The sequence below is a fragment of the Cariama cristata genome, unplaced genomic scaffold (assembly GCF_000690535.1).
Source record: "Cariama cristata isolate BGI_N322 unplaced genomic scaffold, ASM69053v1 scaffold10292, whole genome shotgun sequence".
NCBI classification, from domain to species: domain Eukaryota; kingdom Metazoa; phylum Chordata; class Aves; order Cariamiformes; family Cariamidae; genus Cariama; species Cariama cristata.
The window spans coordinates 88,748-106,977 of NW_009605543.1; the positions used below are offsets into that span (position 1 = coordinate 88,748).

Genomic DNA, 18,230 nt, shown 5'->3' on the forward strand with positions numbered 1-18,230 from the left:
CAGCGAGGAGCTGGGAGGGGACACAGCCGGGACAGCTGACCCCGATGACCCAAGGGCTATCCCATACCGTATGACGGCATGCTCACCGTATAGAGCTGGGGGAAGAAGGAGGAAGGTGGGGACGTTGGGAGTGATGGCGTTTGTCTTCCCAAGTCACCGTCAGGCGTGATGGAGCCCTGCTGTCCTGGAGATGGGTGAACATGGCCTGCCCATGGGAAGGGGGGAATGGATTCCTTGGTTTGCTTTGCTTGCATGTGGGGCTTTTGCCTCACCTATTAAACTGTCTTTATCTCAACCGATGAGTTTTCTCACTTTTACCCTTCTGATTCTCTCCCCCAGACCACAGGGGGGGAGTGAGCGAGCGGCTGCATGGGGCTGAGTTGCCGGCTGGGGTTAAACCATGACGGTATTACAAGGAAATCTTGTCCTGAGGTCAGAGCGATAAAACAAACAAAGCTTGCTCTCTTTGATTGATGTTCTGACCAGCACCCCTTGGTACTTACAGACTTGTATAGTACAGCAGCTTATCTACTGTTTTTTTCATTACAGATGCATTGTATTTTCCACCTATCTTGATAGAGTCCCTGGTATTTATATCCCTCCCTCTGTTATATTCAGCAGGGAATGGGGTCTGGTTTATTTGATTAACTAGCCATTCTGCAAAAAGCCACAACCACCAATCAACCCCTGTGCAGTGCGAGAAGTTTAGAGCCCGCAATGGTAAACAACCCTCTCCTGCCATTGCAATCCCAGCGAGGGAGTTGTGCAGTCTATCTAGATTGGGTATTTTATGCAAACTGATAGAAGAATGAAATGTGATTACAGCCTGGTTAAAATGTTTCTTAAAATACTCCATGTGGCACTTTAATCCTCTCCTCCCATAGCTTGGCTATTAAAAAGAAACTGATTTATTGTAGTCACATTTTCAAACCGGACAACTCTGCCACCTAATTCAAATACAAAGAGACATAAACTGCTTGCTGGCAATTTAACTATAGAGAATAAAATGGTGAAAAAACCACTTATTGTTCCTCTTCAGCCTAAGGAAAGATTCTGCTTATTTAACAGAAGAATTTTAGCCTTATTTTTAGTTGACAGATTTTAAGAAAGCCAGCTTACCTACCTGGCATACCTTCCTCAATGCTGTGCTGTTACTTCTAAATTTTTAACTTGATGGCTGGAAAGTTCACTGCATCTACATTTCTTGCTAAGAAAAGCACTCAGCAAACATCCTCTCAATTGCTTGAATCAGGTCAGAAAAAGACAGTAGCAGGAGGCATTGTAATATGTGGTATAGAAAAACGTTATTTTGTTTGCCTTTCTAAGGATTTTGTTGTATATGAAAGGTGCCAGGCTGATGCCAGAGAATAAAAGGTCTTTTATCATTTTCATTTGTTGCTGCCTATGCAAGTACCCCACTGACACACACCAGTCTTGCAGGTTTGAGTTACAGAAGACAGAAAACTATTTTTCTCCATCCATTTGATCCTCTACTCTACCCAGCTGGGACTGCCACGTTGGTGACTATAACCGTGCAAAACCCATAGGAGCCGAGAACACCGTTTAGGAAATGTTTAGAAAAGCTCCTCTGCACACCCACAAAGGAGCTCAGAGAGAAAATGTCAGAAGGTAGACCCCAAATAATGCCTTGCTGGGCTATTCTCCGGTCCATCCCAGGAGCCATCCACAGCCCGTACGCACAGCCACGATGCACACGCAAAATCCCATTTTAGTTCAAAATACTCCCCTCTCAGATTTCAGAGCCCTGCACAGATGGTAGCTCGAAAGCTGTGTGAAACTTCTGGCTGAATGGGATTTGAAACCCTCTGAAATATTTAGTGGGAGCTAAAGAGGGGTGTTTACACTTCACATCGCTCCAGAGGAGGCAAGTGAAGAAGGGTAGAGAGCAAAGCACCTGCAAGAGCCGCTGATCACGTCCTGACACCAGACCTTAGTGCAGCCTGACAGCCTCTTCTCTGGAGACTTTCTGCTTACTAGAATTGTCCTTTAAAGAAATAACTCCCTACAGCCCAGCCTCAGGATTTTGATGGCATGAGTATGGTTTAAGCCCATAAAAGTTAATCATATGTTCTGGCACTCTGCTGACTAGGACACCAATTATTTTTGTGTAACAGCTATTCAGTTTGAACCACCAAATCTGGTGCTTCAAACTGGTCCTCTTCCTCCTCTCTCCCTCCTTAACTACAACATAAACATTTTATTTTCTCAAAACACTTGGGGTTCAGTAAATTGATATATTCCAACAAAATGCAGTTTTGTTCTAGTATTTACTAGAACATTTCCCACTGTGTATAATCAGATGACTGAGGACAATGTCAAAAAGCAGCCAGCAGTGAAAGTCTGCTCAGTCTCCAGTCTCCCAGACCAGATGTTTTAAGATCAGACCTTGGAGATCTCTCTGGCTCTACGAGCTGTACTTGCATTTAAATGCATGTAGGTATTTAAAAGCACAGACCTGGAGTTTGTAAACATAAGCACCATTTTGGGGACATGTAGGTAAAATTTAGAGTTCTTCTTTTATATTTGAAAAATTAGTCTTTTCTGTGCTTTATTTCTCTAGATGACATCTTAAACCACACTGGATTTTCTCCTCCTTCCTGTTCTGAGGCTAGGATGAATTTAAGGGCAATGATCTGTTTTAATTAAAGCTTCTGGTACTTAGATACTTGATACTTATATATGTTAGAGACTAGAAAGGTTGATTTTCCTAAGTATTCTGCCAGTGCTTCTTAGTTTACAATTTAATTTACCCACACCATCCTTATTACTTCACTAGCATTGCATTACCTACCTATATGCCTGCTGATGTATTGATTGTTTAAGGATGATAGTCTAAAAATTTGCTATCAGACCACCTGCAGGTTCTCCTTGAACTATCCTCTTTTGCTTTCCTATTACAGCTGTAAGAGTATTAGAATTAAAAAATTCTGAATGTTTCATGAGGGACTATTAAATTTTTTACAGTGGGGCCTTGTTACAGATTTACTCACTGCAACTGCATTTGCCGGTCTCTAGAATAGACTTTTTGTTTGTTGAGCAACAAGTTATCTAACAGAAATTATATAAATCTGTCAAACCATTTTATGAGTGACTGGTATAGTAGCTCCAAAAATAGGAATAAAAATATCTCTGTTACCTCTTCTACCTCTCTCACCATTTTAGGCTTGCAGCCTCATAGTCCAAACCATGCTTTAGAGCTGGAATATACAGCGTGTTCGATACATCCCTTTCTCATTACTTCTCTTGATGTCTTTTTTCTGTCGATATATCCTTTAAACAACCTTACATTCAATCCCATCATTTGCATTTCTTAATGCATCACAATATATTTGGGTATTATTAAAATATGTTAATACACATAAATGATAGCTGGAAACATTTAAGCAAGAAAGCGAATACATTACCACGTTCTGTGCCTGAAGCCAGAGTGTGCTCTCCCCTGTCTCCATCTATTGATCATTAGACAGAGTCTGCATTTCCCCTGGTCTATGTGTGATACAGCCCCAGCGCAGCCCACCACACTGCGAGCCTGCAACTGGGCTTCAAAGTGTCAGGCAGAGCTTTGGAGAGCTTCATCTGGTTGCAAACGGAAACTCGCAGAATTCATTGCACAGATGACACTGAGACAATGCCAGCTGATGGAGATAGCAAAGGGGATGCGTGACCGCGTAGAGAGGTGTGGGGTGGAAAGAAGAAAGGCTCAGAGAGCTGGGAAAAAGTTGGAATAGCTGGTATCCAAACAGAAGGGACAGAGGGGCAAAAAGCAGAAAAGTGAAAATGTAAGAGAGAGGGAACAAAGTGAAGTGAGAATTCAGAAGGAAAAGAATGAGCTGAGGCTGCTGGAGCTGCATAGGAGTCTATGTAGTCCCCAGACACCCTCGGTAGGATGGTGTTATTCATCTTCATGAACCTGGAAATGTTACAGAACCTCTGTAGGAAAAGCACTCAGTTAATGGAGATAAAATGAAGAAATAAGAGCTCACAGGACCAGAATAATAGATGTCTAATACCTTTCGTGTCCCCTGTAGCCAAACAAGAGTGCTCCAAATGCCAAACTACTCTTCTCCGTCAGGCACTTTATGGAGTTTTTCTTTCTTAGGATAATGAGAAGCCAAAATGAGGAATCAGAGCACAGACACATCTGTCTGCCAAGGGAAGGGAGACGAGCCACAGAGAAGGTTCGGCGAGGGAGCTGTGGCTTTACTACTGCCTTTGCATGAGTGAGTTACAAAAAGCAGGGGAAGGACAGGAGGAATCAACAGAGGAGACATAATCCAAATTTCTATTTCTCCCTAAGGCAACAATTTTCGACAGACCTTTTGCACTGATGGCTCTGAAAAAGGGATATGGAACTAGAGCTGGGCACGAAAGAAAATGTGTGGTTGTTAAACTGCATGAATTCAAATCTTTTCGTTACGCTCCCACAGGAAAATGGCTACAAGAAGTGACCTGAAGAAGTAACAAAAAATGCTTCAAGGGGACATTTTACTCATCCCAAGCTTTGCTTCCTCATAGGTTGCACAGAAATGGCCCACATCTGATGTGACCAGACTACAAAAGCAGATTCTTAGGAGTCTGTAACTTCCATCAGGAATCTCTCTTATTTAATAAAGAGCAATCTCAGAGGCCTAAAAAATTACAGGACTTGTTATGACATATTCATTCCAATTCCTGCTAAATCAAAATAAATGACCACTTGCCAAAGTGGAATGACATGCAAACAGCACACCCAGTTTCTGAAGACACCAGGCACTAACAGAGCAGAGCGGCGAGTGCTGAGCTCAAAGTCACTCTGCGGTGATAAAACCTGAGATAACGTACACGCTACTCAAAAATCCACCAAAAGGTGTATCCCTCCACAAGCTGCTGACACGCCAGGGGCAGTTCACTGCTCTGCTAGCATCACAGCTTCCTCATCCCTCTGCAGTTTTGGGTCACTTACAGCTGTTGGTGATACTCATTTTTGCCAAGGCAATGCCACAGATGGAAGAGCCTAGGAAGGTAGTACATACAATTTTAGCAACTGCGTTAGAAATAGATTTATGAGTTGGAAAAAGCAGCAAAAGTTTATTATCTAGCAAAAGTTTCCCCGTATTGCTTTTTCATTATATATATCCAACATGCTTTCACTGTAAGATGCCACGTCGGGATCAACGTCACTCTAGCAGCAGTGCCCAAATGACAACCGACACCCTACAAAACTGCCCCCTCACTCCCTTTCTGCCCCAAAGAACCTTCCTCTCCCAAACCCTTCCTGGCCTCTGCAGCTGATAAATGGAACAGAGACCATCATCTTGTTTGGTTTTAATTGAGAGAGTAACATGCAGCAGAACTTCCCTTTTGCCACAAACATATCCATAAAGACGTCTCCAGTTTCGCACTCTTTACTAAAGCCTGTATTTTACTCACGAGATGGTTTGTAACAGCACCCGGGAGAGCTCTTTCTCTTTCAGACCTCTCCTGTGCTAATGCATAATAAATGCACTCATCACATAGTAAATACTCAGAAACCTTTTATTTTTACAGAATATGACAATAGCATTGCTCTGTTAGACCCAAACGGCACAAATTAAGCTACTTGTTTGTGGTGGTGGGTTCCGCATCCTTTCCTGTTTATGCCACCCTTTCTAACAGGTGCCTCCCTAGTACGGAGTGGGGCCAGCTGAGAAAACTTCAGCAACAAATGCTGCTAGCAAAAAATCTTCCTTTGAGCATTATCCTGACATACTCATGCTCAGCTTTTACAATCACTGACTGAAAATGCACTCTTTTTCTTAAATTATTTCCTAATTGTCAGTTTTCTTACTCCCTGCTCCCTTCCAAAATTTCCCATCCTCTAAAAATCCCAGCTTGAGGAGGGAGCTCAGAATTTCTACAGTTAATCACTTGCCGGTGCAAATGAAAGCAGCACTTACACTGCTTAGTTATTCAGAAATTTAAAGTTTCTCATATATAAAGCTCGGGATTATGGTATTCAGATGTGATATGGCCACGGAAACAAATGGGGATACATACTACTCTGGCAGTGATTCCCAAAGTTGTACACTACACAAGGGGATATAAAGGGTATAAGCTAAGCATTGCCGGCTACAAACTCCTCATAGAGGTAGCCACGAGCAGTTGCTCTGCAGGTTGTGGTTTAGCGATACTCGCTGGCAAAGCAGTCCTACCTTCCCCACCTATCAGAAATATTCAAAGTTCTCCAGAAATGTAATAAAAAAAAAAGGGGGGGGGAGGAACTCCTATTTGTTATCTCTACACGTAGAGACCGAGGGCTATTTAACACAAAATTATTTCTACTTTTTGCATGTGCATGAGGATTGTTTTAGACCAAATGCCTGGCAATGCGCCATGTGCCGTATAGTAGCAGCCACCCGCACACTCCTGCGGAGCTGGTCTCCTGCTGTCAGGACAGGGATGCACTTCAGGTGTTTCTCTCATGACGCCACCCTAACTAGTCCGCTTCTACACAAGAGACCCCAAGTGAAATCTCCACTGACAAAGGAATCTATTTTCCTCTCTGGACTGTTTCGCCATGTAAAAAGATGACTACAGGGTTAGAAACGGGCTAAGGCGTGAAGTACTCAGCTTTGTATTTGGGCATCAGGATGAAGGGTGGGGACACCCCCCATCCCACGCTCGCTCCTCAAAGGGCCGTCAGCCATCCTTTCTCCAGCTGAAAAGTCTGGACTCAGCTCTCTGCAGAATGCAATTGTACAGGATTCTAGCAAAATTAGTTCCTCAGGGTGTATTTTGCTATTTCTTATGTTTATTGCCATTTCCAGTCATGGAATATGACTTTACTTTGATAGGTACTGTTCAAAATAAGCCACTAAGAAAAATAAGTTCCAAGCTTAGGCACTTTCAGCCACTCTCTAGAGAAGGAAATTGTCTGTCTATGATAACTGGGAAAGAAACTTGGGCATCTAAATTAGGCATCTAAAGTTACACATGATGGGAACATAGATGTAGCCATGGCAGTGTAAGGATCTAAGTGAAGCAAAGTTTTAAGACAGAATTACCTTTGGAACAGAAGAAGGGATATATCTAATGGGGGATCCCTAAATAACCAAGCTTTCAGGTAAACAAACCTTCTCTGAAAACAAGCAGAAAACTTCAATATTAGAAAACCGACTCTGAGATTAATGCAGTTATGTTAATCAATGAGATAATTCAAGAGAAATATGTAGCTGGCACCACTGAAGCTGGAGAAAATGAGAGATAATACGGACCTATTGCTCAATAAAATCTTTTTTTTTTCTCCCTATCCTTTTATATTGTATCTAACTCTTACGAACTTTAGCTCCCATGTTCATCTTTCAAAGTTAGGCTGTAGCTTTCCTTTGAGGATGAAGGCTGAAAGGTCAAACAGAGAGAGGTTGTTTTCTGAGAAATACTCTTCATCTGATAATGGTTGTGTTCATTAACTTAGTTCATTCTGGGGTACAGTAGTTCTTTAGTTTCATCCACATCACATCTATGATACTATTTAGATGACTATAGTGCAAGTTCCTCTCTCCTCCCTTATTTGGCATTTATAAAATAAGCCAAATGACGGGAAAGAGCATAAAGAAACAACGAAACAGTGCTGCTCAGTTGATGGGTAGCGATCGTAGTCCACCAGAGACTGGGTTGTCACGGTTTTTGTTAGTGTAATAACAAAGGAGAGTGTTAAGGAGTTTCAAGAAAAGACAAGACTACTGTCTTGAGGGAAAACTTCATACCTTATGGAAGAGAGCATAAAGATGTTTGCTTGAAAAAGGAGTTGCACTGGAAGCTCACAATGAATGATTTCCAATTCAGAAATGAGAAAGCTACAGGGAGAGTCAGAATCGACCATGAATGGCCTTGAAATTCAAGACAATTTCTTTTTTTTTTTCCCCCACAAGCATTTTCAACAGAACTAAATGCATAAAGAATGCTTTATAAAGGCCCCAGAAAACAGCACTGAAAACTACTGAAGCGATGGACTGGAGGTTGTATGGGTAAATCATAGACATATTATAGAAGGTGAATTGGCAAAACTTAAATAGACACACAAGCTTCAGCAACAGAAAACCACAGGAAAGAAAATGAAGATGATGAGGTCAGCTACTGTAGGTTTTAGGTTGAACTATGTTAGTGGTCAGACATGAAAAGACAGTAGAGGAAAACACACAAATTTTATTTCAGATAAAAGGAGCTCAGTTCAGTGTAACAGAAGCAGAACTGCAAGTTGTCTCCCTGGAGCTACTAGAAGAATTTGTATGGACTTGAGAATGCTCAGGGATGAGCTACAGATAGAAAAAACTATGGTCTTGGATGTAGGATGGCCCACAAAAATTGGGTAACAGATTGGGAAAATTTTGCAAAATAACAGAGAGATAAGAGAGAGAGCAAGCACAGTCATGGAAGGTAGAACGGCATGGCACCACAGCAGGACATCAGTCAGGGACATCTGAGGCTGTTAAAGTGACTGGCAGGCATATGCAGACTGACCTTTGAACAGAAGCCATGGGCAACTTAGATGGCATTTCAGTGAGAACAAAAGGGGGAAGGTGCATTTGGGAGCACGTAAGATGAAACAGGAGAAGATGAACTCAGATAAAATTTTCAGGAAACTTTGGAGACAAAAGGACTACAGCACTGGCTGGTTTGCTTTGTTGTTGGATGAACACATCTGTGTAGATCCATCTCTTGATATGTAGGCTGACTCAAATTTTGACTGACATTTTTGTTTGAATAAAGCCAAACTCTGCGGAAAATAACTTTTACAGGTGTTCTACTCCAGATAAAACCTGTGAAAACTCTCTAGAAAGTCAAAGTTAGATAAAACTTTAGTATATACTTAGGAGCATTTGTGAGGGAGAGCAAGTCTTTTATGGAGCCTACCTTGAAATCTGAGAAAATGAGGCAGCAGGAAAACAGTTTTACTTTTCATTTTTAAAGCTATGCACAGAATCTTCTTCACCCTCTGTTAACTGTCACAGATTGGTTATTATACATCCAAAACACATTGACCCCTAAGCTAATCCAGATAACTATTAGCCTTTTGATAACACCTGAAAGTAACGCCGCACTGTGTTTGTACTGCTTTCTGGGCAGGACTGTAAATTTTTGCACTGCTGCAAGTTTGTTTAAGCCCTGGATATGGAAGCAAAGATAGATGGGATTATCGGGGGGGGTGGGGTGGAACAAAAGTCTTCCTCCAGGCTGATTATTCTTTTGGTTCATGCAAACTGAAGCCAATTTGTGGAAAGGCTGTGAGAAATATGCTTTACAATGAAATATACCCCACTTCACCACCCCCATAAACTGACCTGTTGACGAGCTATGAGACATTAAACATGCTAGTGTCAGTGCATCAGGCATTCCTCCTGTCATTATTAACAACACTTCACTAGTAAATCTGGCTCAGGTTTTATGCTGAGATTTGCTTTCCAGGAAAAGGACACTATATGACAAATAAGATGGGGCCAAACCACCTATGATAACACCAAGTGAGGACAGCAGGTGCATTTGGTACCCCCCAGGCACTTGTCAGCTCCAAGTCGTGGGCTGTGCAGAGGACGGTAATTGCAAAATAGATAAATTGTAGCTGCTCCTGTGGGGCCAAACACGTCAAAGTCTTAAGAGTACTCCTGAACCTCATTACTTGTGGAGCAGCAACAGAACATCTCATCTGCCCAAGAAGCATCATCTCTGGAGGCAGAGGGGAACGAGGGGACCAGTGCCGGGATTGATAATTAGTTTGCTAACCAAGAGCTGCAGAGTGTAGCTGATCCCCTTGTCATGAATTAAGATATATGGGGGACTGGAGTACAGTCCCAGCATTTTGACACGCTCTTGCCTTTTTTGCTGCCTATCGGTTTCTTAGCCACTGTCAAAATGCTGAATCACAGTACAGATCCAATATCCAAAAAGTCTGTCTTGGTTATCTCTTGTTTTCAGTGTCTTTTTACTGGCCAACTGCATGGTCAGAAATGTTCACAACAAAGATGTATGGACTTGCATATATTAACTAGACTTTTTTTGGTGGTAAGATCAGTGTATCTGCCACCAGAACAGCAATTCCAATGGCAAATTTGTGAGTAAATCTGGATAATTAGTTAATTCAGGAGTTTTTTGGCCCATCAATAGAAATCTTCATGCTGTTGCTACTGCTGAAAACAAATTAAGAGTAACCATGTCCGGTTATTAACAATTTGTTCTAGCACAGAATCGCAAATCATTATTATCCTTTTCTTCCCCAGACAAATCACCTTAGCAAAGCTTTGCTATGGCCTATTTATAGGTAGTTTAAACAATATTATTACTATTACAGTATTCACAGGAAGGTAAAAGTGCCATCCACGGTGTCCAGGGAAAACAAACGGGCTCAGCAGTTGCTAGCATGTTTCTACTGGCAATGCAAGTAGGATCACAAGAAAGTCAAAATCTGAAGACTAAATTCCTTTTGATACTGTGTGCAAGTTGAAGAGGAAATATTACGATAGCCTAACAGGAGTTTCTTTTAATGTACCATCCAGCAGCATTATTTCACCTGACAGTCATTCACAACTTTCCTACCAGCTAAATATTTTGCAGTTAGAGTTAAATAGACAGAGGTTTCAAACGTATTCGGATTCTGCCTATGCAGCCTGGGAAAGGAATTTGCCACTTTGTAGTGCTGAGAAAAATGCAGACACGGGAGGCTATGGTATCGTGTTCAGAGGAACAAGGTGGGTAGGATAGGGCATTAGGCACTATTATACTCCGGGGAAGAAAGAGCAGACAGGGGCACAATGGAAGCGCTTCATTATATTTTAAATGGGAATAGTTCCGACGATAGGAAAGCCTGTGGTGCTTGTAAAGGATTAAGCAGGGTAATGTGCTTTTTAAGAAGACATAAAGAGGTATGTAATGTGATATGTTTAAGCCTAAATGATTTTTCTTGGAGTCCTCAATGAATGCTTAAGCAGGCATGACTTACGCCTTTGTAAATCCTCTCCGAATAAATAACTTCTGCGAAAATAGAGATTCCTTTGACAGAATGAGATGCATATTTCCTAACCCATGCAAAAAAGGAAAATCAGTTTGAGATACATGAAACACTTAGGAATAATGAAGAAAAAAAGAAGATAAAAGTGAATATTCTCCAGGATAATCCAAGCATATATAGGAATACAGCTACCTCCCCATCTATTTTGATTTGACAGAGCAGGAAGACAAACAACTGAATGCTTCCCTGCCTTCAATTCAGATCTTCAAGAGCTTTTTGTTGCCTTTTGAGAAAACAAGAGGCAATAAGTGGCAGAAAATATCTAAAGTGCCTGTGCTTTTCAGGCTGTCTCCTGTTTGAGGTGTTTAAAACTCTGCTCTCTCTTCAGAGTAAATCTACCCAGCTGCTCTCTAACCAGACCTGATGGTGGATATAGCTGTTCACTATGGATGGAATAGGAGCGCACACAGTGATACGTCTGCATCTGATTTATGAGAAGAACAGGACCAATAAATACCAAACCCTGAAGGCTTACAACAACACGATCTTCCCATCTTATTTGTCTGCTCTGCCCTCCTGCCAGGAAAAGCAGGTCCAAGCGGTACATTGCCCGATGCAAAATGGGACTACGCAATCATTGTCATTTGGCTGTATTGTATTTTCCCTCACACAGGTGTCATTCCCCGTGAAGTCACTGGTACAGCAAGCGTGCAGTCCTGCTGAGCGAGCCGTATGATGCGACAAGTAAATCAGCGGTTGATCCCTCTCCCCTTCCCCCTGTTTATATATATGTTAGTATTAAACTGCTCCTTTCCTCAAAATACAAAGAGTGCCAGCTCCACTGTAATTTGCAGAATAAAAGCAAGACAAAACTAAAGGACCTTTAAGATATAACAAAAATGTTTGGCAAAGCATCTTCTGTGATGGCTACTCGCAAACCCCATTTAACCTCAGAGAGGGCGCAGCAGGGAATGTTGTTAAAGAAGAACATGTCCACCGCGTCCATAACACCCTTCCTGCACACCTCTCTCCCACGGGGTCCCTCCTGTCACAGTCCCTTCACGGTCATTAGGCAGCCCAGTAGAAATCCCTTTCCCCGTACCCGTTTGGAAGCACTCGTTAAGTCTCAGCCCTCACTTGGCACTCCAGGAACGCGTGCTGAGGTAACGGCGTCGGAGAGCTTGGACAAACTGCTGTTCAGTTGTGCTTTAGTGCTGATTAATGGTGGGAGCAAAATGAAGCACGGAGGGAGACCTGTTGGCTTAGCTTGGCCAGGGTTATAATCTGGTTGAGTTAAGAGCTCTGACGTGGCCAGTTAAATTCGTTCAAGACCCCAAAGAACATTATGAAGTATATAAATAGGCTGACGGGACCCATGAATTCTTTCCTCTGAAATGTTTTCATTTTTTTGAAGTGTATTACAGAGATTACAATCTCTGCTTCTTATCAGCTACCTTTTTAAATATTAATTTTCCTTGCCCAAGATTAGCTTTTAACATCACATTCTTCATCCAGCTTTTTTCCTGAGCAGGCCAAATAAAGTCTCCCAAAAGATTCTGTGTGAACAGCAACTGGCAAATAATCTTTTTCTGTGTCATTTTTTCCGGTAAGGTGAAAAAAAGGGAGAAACAGCACACATAGGCGGATATATATTTTCATTACAATTGGGCCTGAGCCCTCTGATATTTTAAAATTGGAGGGTGGTTGGCTTGCTCGCTTACTGCAACTTGGTTTTTCAACATCATCATTTGCAAGTGCTTATTCCCAGGAAGCAGAGGCACGGGAAATTAAAGAACTCAGATATTTCTGGGTTTGTAGGTCTTAGGACAGCAACTGCCATGTTTCCAGGAATGAGAAATCAAAGACTGTAATCTGGAATTACCTGCTAGCATGATACACTGGTTGGTTTGCTTCAGCTAAAAGCCATTAGTCAACGCAGCTGTGTTTGACGTGCTCTGGTTTTTGATTCCTCTGAAACCCTTAGTATAACTTGGGAAGGCAAACCGGGAGGGCAGCTTTTTTTTTTTTTTTTTTTTACACAAAAGGTAAAACCCAGCTTTATCAGCCACTTACAAACTGAGCTAAAATATATTTTCTCAAAAAAAGCAATTTCCTCTAGTCAATAAATCTTCAGACTGCCTTTTTTTTTGCTTGCCTTTTCAGCTTATAACTTTATTTAAAGGGGTTTCAAAAGTGCAGTTCCCCAGAGCCTCTCTTGCCTCTTCTTTCATGCTGCTTAGTCCTTCAGAGGAGAAAGTATGATCTCAGCTATACAGATGGTAGATTAGTGATTTTTAAAACTCCAAAGAATATTTGTTATTTTGTAGTTCTTTTATTATCAAGAGATCACCAGTGATTTCATCATTCTTTTTAACATACTCTTTTCTCTTACGTGTTTGCATCCAGTGTGAAAACACCAGAAATTACAGGCTTTCCTGGCAAATGGATTTTAGTGGAGACAAAAGGCAGAGCTTGTCTGGATTTTTAGAAGTCTCTAAACCAAGCTTAAAACAAGCAAACACACAACTTCATGGATATTTGCGTTAATCAATCTTCACATTTTGAAGTTTAAAATAAAAATCTATAAAATATGGTAATTCTCAGATTTGATTTTAAAACTCTGAATATGAAGATACAATGGTAGGGAAAAAGTTTGTATGCAGTCACTCATTAACCCATTATCACTCTCATACTGAACCCTTTCATGAACTAGTGTTCTTATAAAAGCTGTAGCTGTCAACCAAAAACATGGGAGGGAACAATTGCACTCACAAATGCACCTACAAAAATTGACTCCTCCTCTATAAGTATTTTCCCACTGCTAAATCCGCTACAGAAGGTGGCTGTGAGACTTTTCTTTAAAGCCAGATCATCTTTTTCTGCCTGCCTCTCAAAACATACCTGACTCAGAGCTACAACTGAAAGCCAAGATTTTCAGTGTCAGGAGTCTACAAAAAAAAGTCCATCGATGTCTTGTATTCAAAGTGCTTTAAGCTTTGTACAGTACATTGCCGTGTGTTCTGGGGTTATAAGTCCAGTGATCCTATTTCCATTTAGCATCCTGACAAATACAATCATCTCTCATACCTATAAATCCTCTTCAGAGCAAACACTCTAGGTACTTACATTTTAAAATGTTGTTGAAAACAAGCTACATAGCTGAGAAGTCCCAATCCTCTGTGCTGATGCAATGGGCTTGCGGAAATTGATACCAGGCATGATCATTGGACGCAAATGCATCCCTTACAGTTAAAAGTAACAACTAAGCAAATGTGGTGTTACAGCAGAGCATCTCCAATGGGAAGCAAAAAGTAAAGCATATCAGTACCTTTTGAATGCCTGCGGTTGACTCCAAGACGTTGTTCTCCGAGCCGTTACTTCTGTTAATCATCCGCCACATTTGGGAATACATGCTGTCCCTCTCAAAAGGATTCATCCCTTTCACTCGGACGTGCTCATAGACTGCGGAGTCCAAGACAGTGCCATAAGGAATATCCGTCTGCCTTGAGAGATCCTGGAGAGACCTTAATTGTTGGTGAAGAAAAGAGACACAGGAGACTTGAAGCCACATTTTGAAGAGGAAGGAGCTGCAGGCAAGCAAAGGGCAACACATAGGAAGACGGCTGTCAAGCCAGTTTCTTTTGTTGTTTGATTTTTTATCTTTCATAAAAGACAAAGTGAGAACTGAAAAATTGTTTTTATGGTTTAAGACGCAAGGAGTATGAAGTGAACGGAAGGGGTGGAAAAAATGAAAACAGATGAAAAGAGAACAAAGAAAGGAGTAAGAGGACCCTGTCAAATGGTGAGCTCCTTTGAGCAGGGGCAAAGGAGAGGAGGAAGCATTGCAGTCCCTTCAGCCACATGCAGCAAGTTCAACAGAAGTTGGGTAGCTGCCTGCAAGAGTACGGTGCCACCACCCACCCCGCTGCTGGGGAGCAGGAGTGTTAGCACCAGAACTCACCAAATCGAGCCCAAAGCACCTGGGCTGAGTACTTCTATGTGCCACCGGGTTACACAGTGAAGAGCAGCTTTTTCGTGGTGTTGCTGCACTGCACTGCGCACCCATCACACAGGTCGCATCCTACACTGTTTTCAGCAATATGAAGAATTCTGTTGTGGTTTCATGAATTACCTTTTCATCACATATCATGTTATTTAGTCTAATGAATTTCTTCTACTTTACGTATTATCTAGTCTTATCCATTCCCTATAAGCAAGAAAATTAACCATTTTAGAAGTTTCTAAAGCATCCCAAAAATGGTTTTGTCAACCCTGCTTTAGACTTAAAAAGGTATGTTAGAACCCTTTAAAGTCTCCTTTCCTCTTGGCCTTTATTTTCCTGTATGATAGAACTGGTCTCCTATACCTTTGATTCTTTAATGACATTCATCAAAATTTCAAAATAACTACTGCAATATGTCTGCTATCTAAAACCCATTACAGCTTTCCTGGTACAAAATTAACTTTGTATAAACGGCACAAATCTAGTGGATGACACCTAGGGACAGATCAATGGGCTGAATGCTGTCTTAAAGTAGGTAATAGAAAATCGTGAAAGCTCATTGCAGCCACAGAAAACACAAAGGTTTAGAGGTTAATTGAGTCAAAAAGAAGTCCTTTGAAATTCAGACATATGGGCTTAGAAAAACACTGATCAAGAGCTAAATTGTAAGCAGGTAACACACAGCAAACATAAGGAATATAATTTGAAGAGTAAATAACTAACGGTATTAAAAGGCCCACAACTTTCTCCTCTTTCTCCAACAAGATGGCATTCCTCTTCAAGAACATAAGCTGCAGGGAACCTGCAAAGGATCAGTACACATATGGGATCATCAAAGGCGAGCTGCTAGATGAAGCTTTTCCTGAAACCAACTATATTGGTCTTCTACCGGAGGACTGAGACATGCCCTTTTCTAGGAAGAAAAATGTGAGACTCTACTAGACTAAGCTATCTGGAGAATAAGTACTGCAGCTAATTTGTAATTGAAAAGTGAAAAAAAAATAATTATCAAGTCCAGATAAACACCTATGAGTTCTGAAAGATTAAATATGAAATCCTTGAGCTGTTAGTAAAAATGGGAAACCTCATTACAGTCAGTGTGTGAAAGGGAAGCAGTAAATATATTTAAAAGGCTCTAGTGGTAATCTGAAATAAGGATTGATACAATTTTAAAGATCAGTCCTGAAGATTAGACATAGACACCAGGCAGGTTTCTCCAGGGAAAGCAATTCAATCATCTATTACACTTTGAAGTTACTAAAAACTCCCAAGAATTTAAAAAAGGCCTTCATCTCCTCAAACAATATACAGAAGGTGGAAGTATGGATGGGCTACAAAGGAGGAATTTAGAAAGAGTTCCTGGCAACTCTGGATAGCATTAGGATAGCCATTACTCAGCTAGAGTGGAAACTCTTGAGGGACTTCAAGGGTAACAAGAACAGTTTTTGCAGAACTAAGAGGCTGAACAAGGAAAGTGTGGACTTGTTGATGGGGACAGCAGAGGCTGAGGTGCTCAATGCCTTTTTGCCTCACTCTTCCCCAACAAGGTCTCCCAGGTCTCTGTGACTAGAGGCAGGGATCAAGGAGGCCATGAACAATCAGCAATAGGTGGTCAGGTAAATCCAGACAAGGCAGGGCTTGATTGAGAGCAGTAGACCCATAGAATTCCATGGGACCTGGCAGCCTGCGTCAAAGTGTGCTGAGAGCTGGCCAATGTCCTTGCAAAGCTGCTTGCTTTGGTTTTTGAAAGGTGAAAGAGATTGGAGGAGATCTCTGACCACAGGAGAAAGGAAATGTCCAGACTTTATTCAAAAAAGATAAAAAATGATTCACGGAATTAAGGGTGGTCATCCAACACCATGGAGTGAGTCCTCTCAGAGCTCATTTCTGAGCACATGAAGGAGAACATGCTGACTGGGAGCAGTCAACATCTATTTACCAAAGGTAGGTCATGCCTGACCAGTCTGGTTGCCTTCTACAGTAAAATGACTTGGTTTGTGGACAAGACTAGGGCAATGGATGTAGTTTACCTTTACTTTAGCAAGGCTTTCAATACTGTCTCCCACAATCTCCTTGTATTCAAATTAGGTCATTAGATCAGGCTGGGTGAGAAACCAGATGGATAAATTCCTGGTTGGATAACCAGGCTCGTGGGGTAGCTCACCTGGAGGCTGGTAACAGACCTCTGTGGTAACAGAGGTCTAACCTGGGACACATTTTTACCAATAACCTGGGGGGTGAGTAAGCACCCTCTTGTCCAGTTTGCAGATGGCATGACATTAGGGGACCAGTCGATTGCTCAAGGACAGGCTGCTGTTTAGACGGACCTAGAAAGGCTGGAGGAATGAGTTACCGGGAGTGGTGTGAAATTCAGCGAGGATGAATGCACAGTCCTGCACCTAGGGAGGAAAAAACCCCCGCAACGACCCAGGCCAGGGCACGGCTCTGCAGAAAGGTGCCCTGGTAGATGGCAGTGGGCCTTGGTGAGAGTTTCTCTCTGTTTCACCATTAGGTAAAATGTGGTGTAGAAGCAGGTGTGTTACTGTTGCATTGCCGGTCTATCTGTCAAAAGCATCACCGATGAAAGGCACTAGATAAACACAACGTACTATATTCATCCATTCTGTGTTACTGCTGCTGCTGCCAATGCAGTTCTGTATCTCCTGGCAGTGCTCAGAAGTGCAATGAACTGTCACAGGACGCATATTGTAGTGTCCTGTAATTGCTGTGTTATTTGTCATCTATATTGCTAGAAAAGTATACAAAAAGTATTTACTGAGTCTCCAATTGCTAGGGACAGCACCTAGCAAAATTGCAACCATTACTTTACAAGACTCTGTATAGCCACATAATTTCTGATACAACAAGCAACAAAGCATTTTTCTGAAATATTCTTGCTAACTGGTATATAAATGATATGTGTAGCTGCTGCCACAAAACAGTATGGTTAGAAACAGCACGAAAGCTAAACAGCTTCTCTGTATATCTTGTGGCTATAGAAGCAACCTTGCTATTTTCAGAAAGGCAGACCAACAGAAGGCACGAGCGGTTAGTCCAGAAGTGTACTACAATCGGGGCTGGGAGGCATAGCACAAACAGTCGGAGAAGCAAGCAAGACTGCTATCACACACAAAGGCATCACCAGCAGGGAAATAACAAGGAGGAGAATTATGTCGATGCCTTCAGGAAGGTATGTTGTGGCTGCCAAGTCTGGCATTAGCTGCCGACTGCCATCCGTTACTGTTT

The 18,230-nt window shown here is 41.8% G+C and overlaps 1 protein-coding gene across 1 annotated transcript in view; it reads right to left on the bottom strand.

Moving 5' to 3' along the window:
- GRID2 (glutamate receptor, ionotropic, delta 2) overlaps positions 1–18,230 on the bottom strand; it is a 228,769-nt gene that overhangs the window by 80,635 nt on the left and 129,904 nt on the right. Inside the window, exon 10 of the mRNA XM_009696005.1 lies at positions 14,310–14,505. Within this exon, the coding sequence (XP_009694307.1) occupies positions 14,310–14,505 (196 nt within the window). The remainder of the gene's footprint in view (positions 1–14,309; positions 14,506–18,230) is intronic.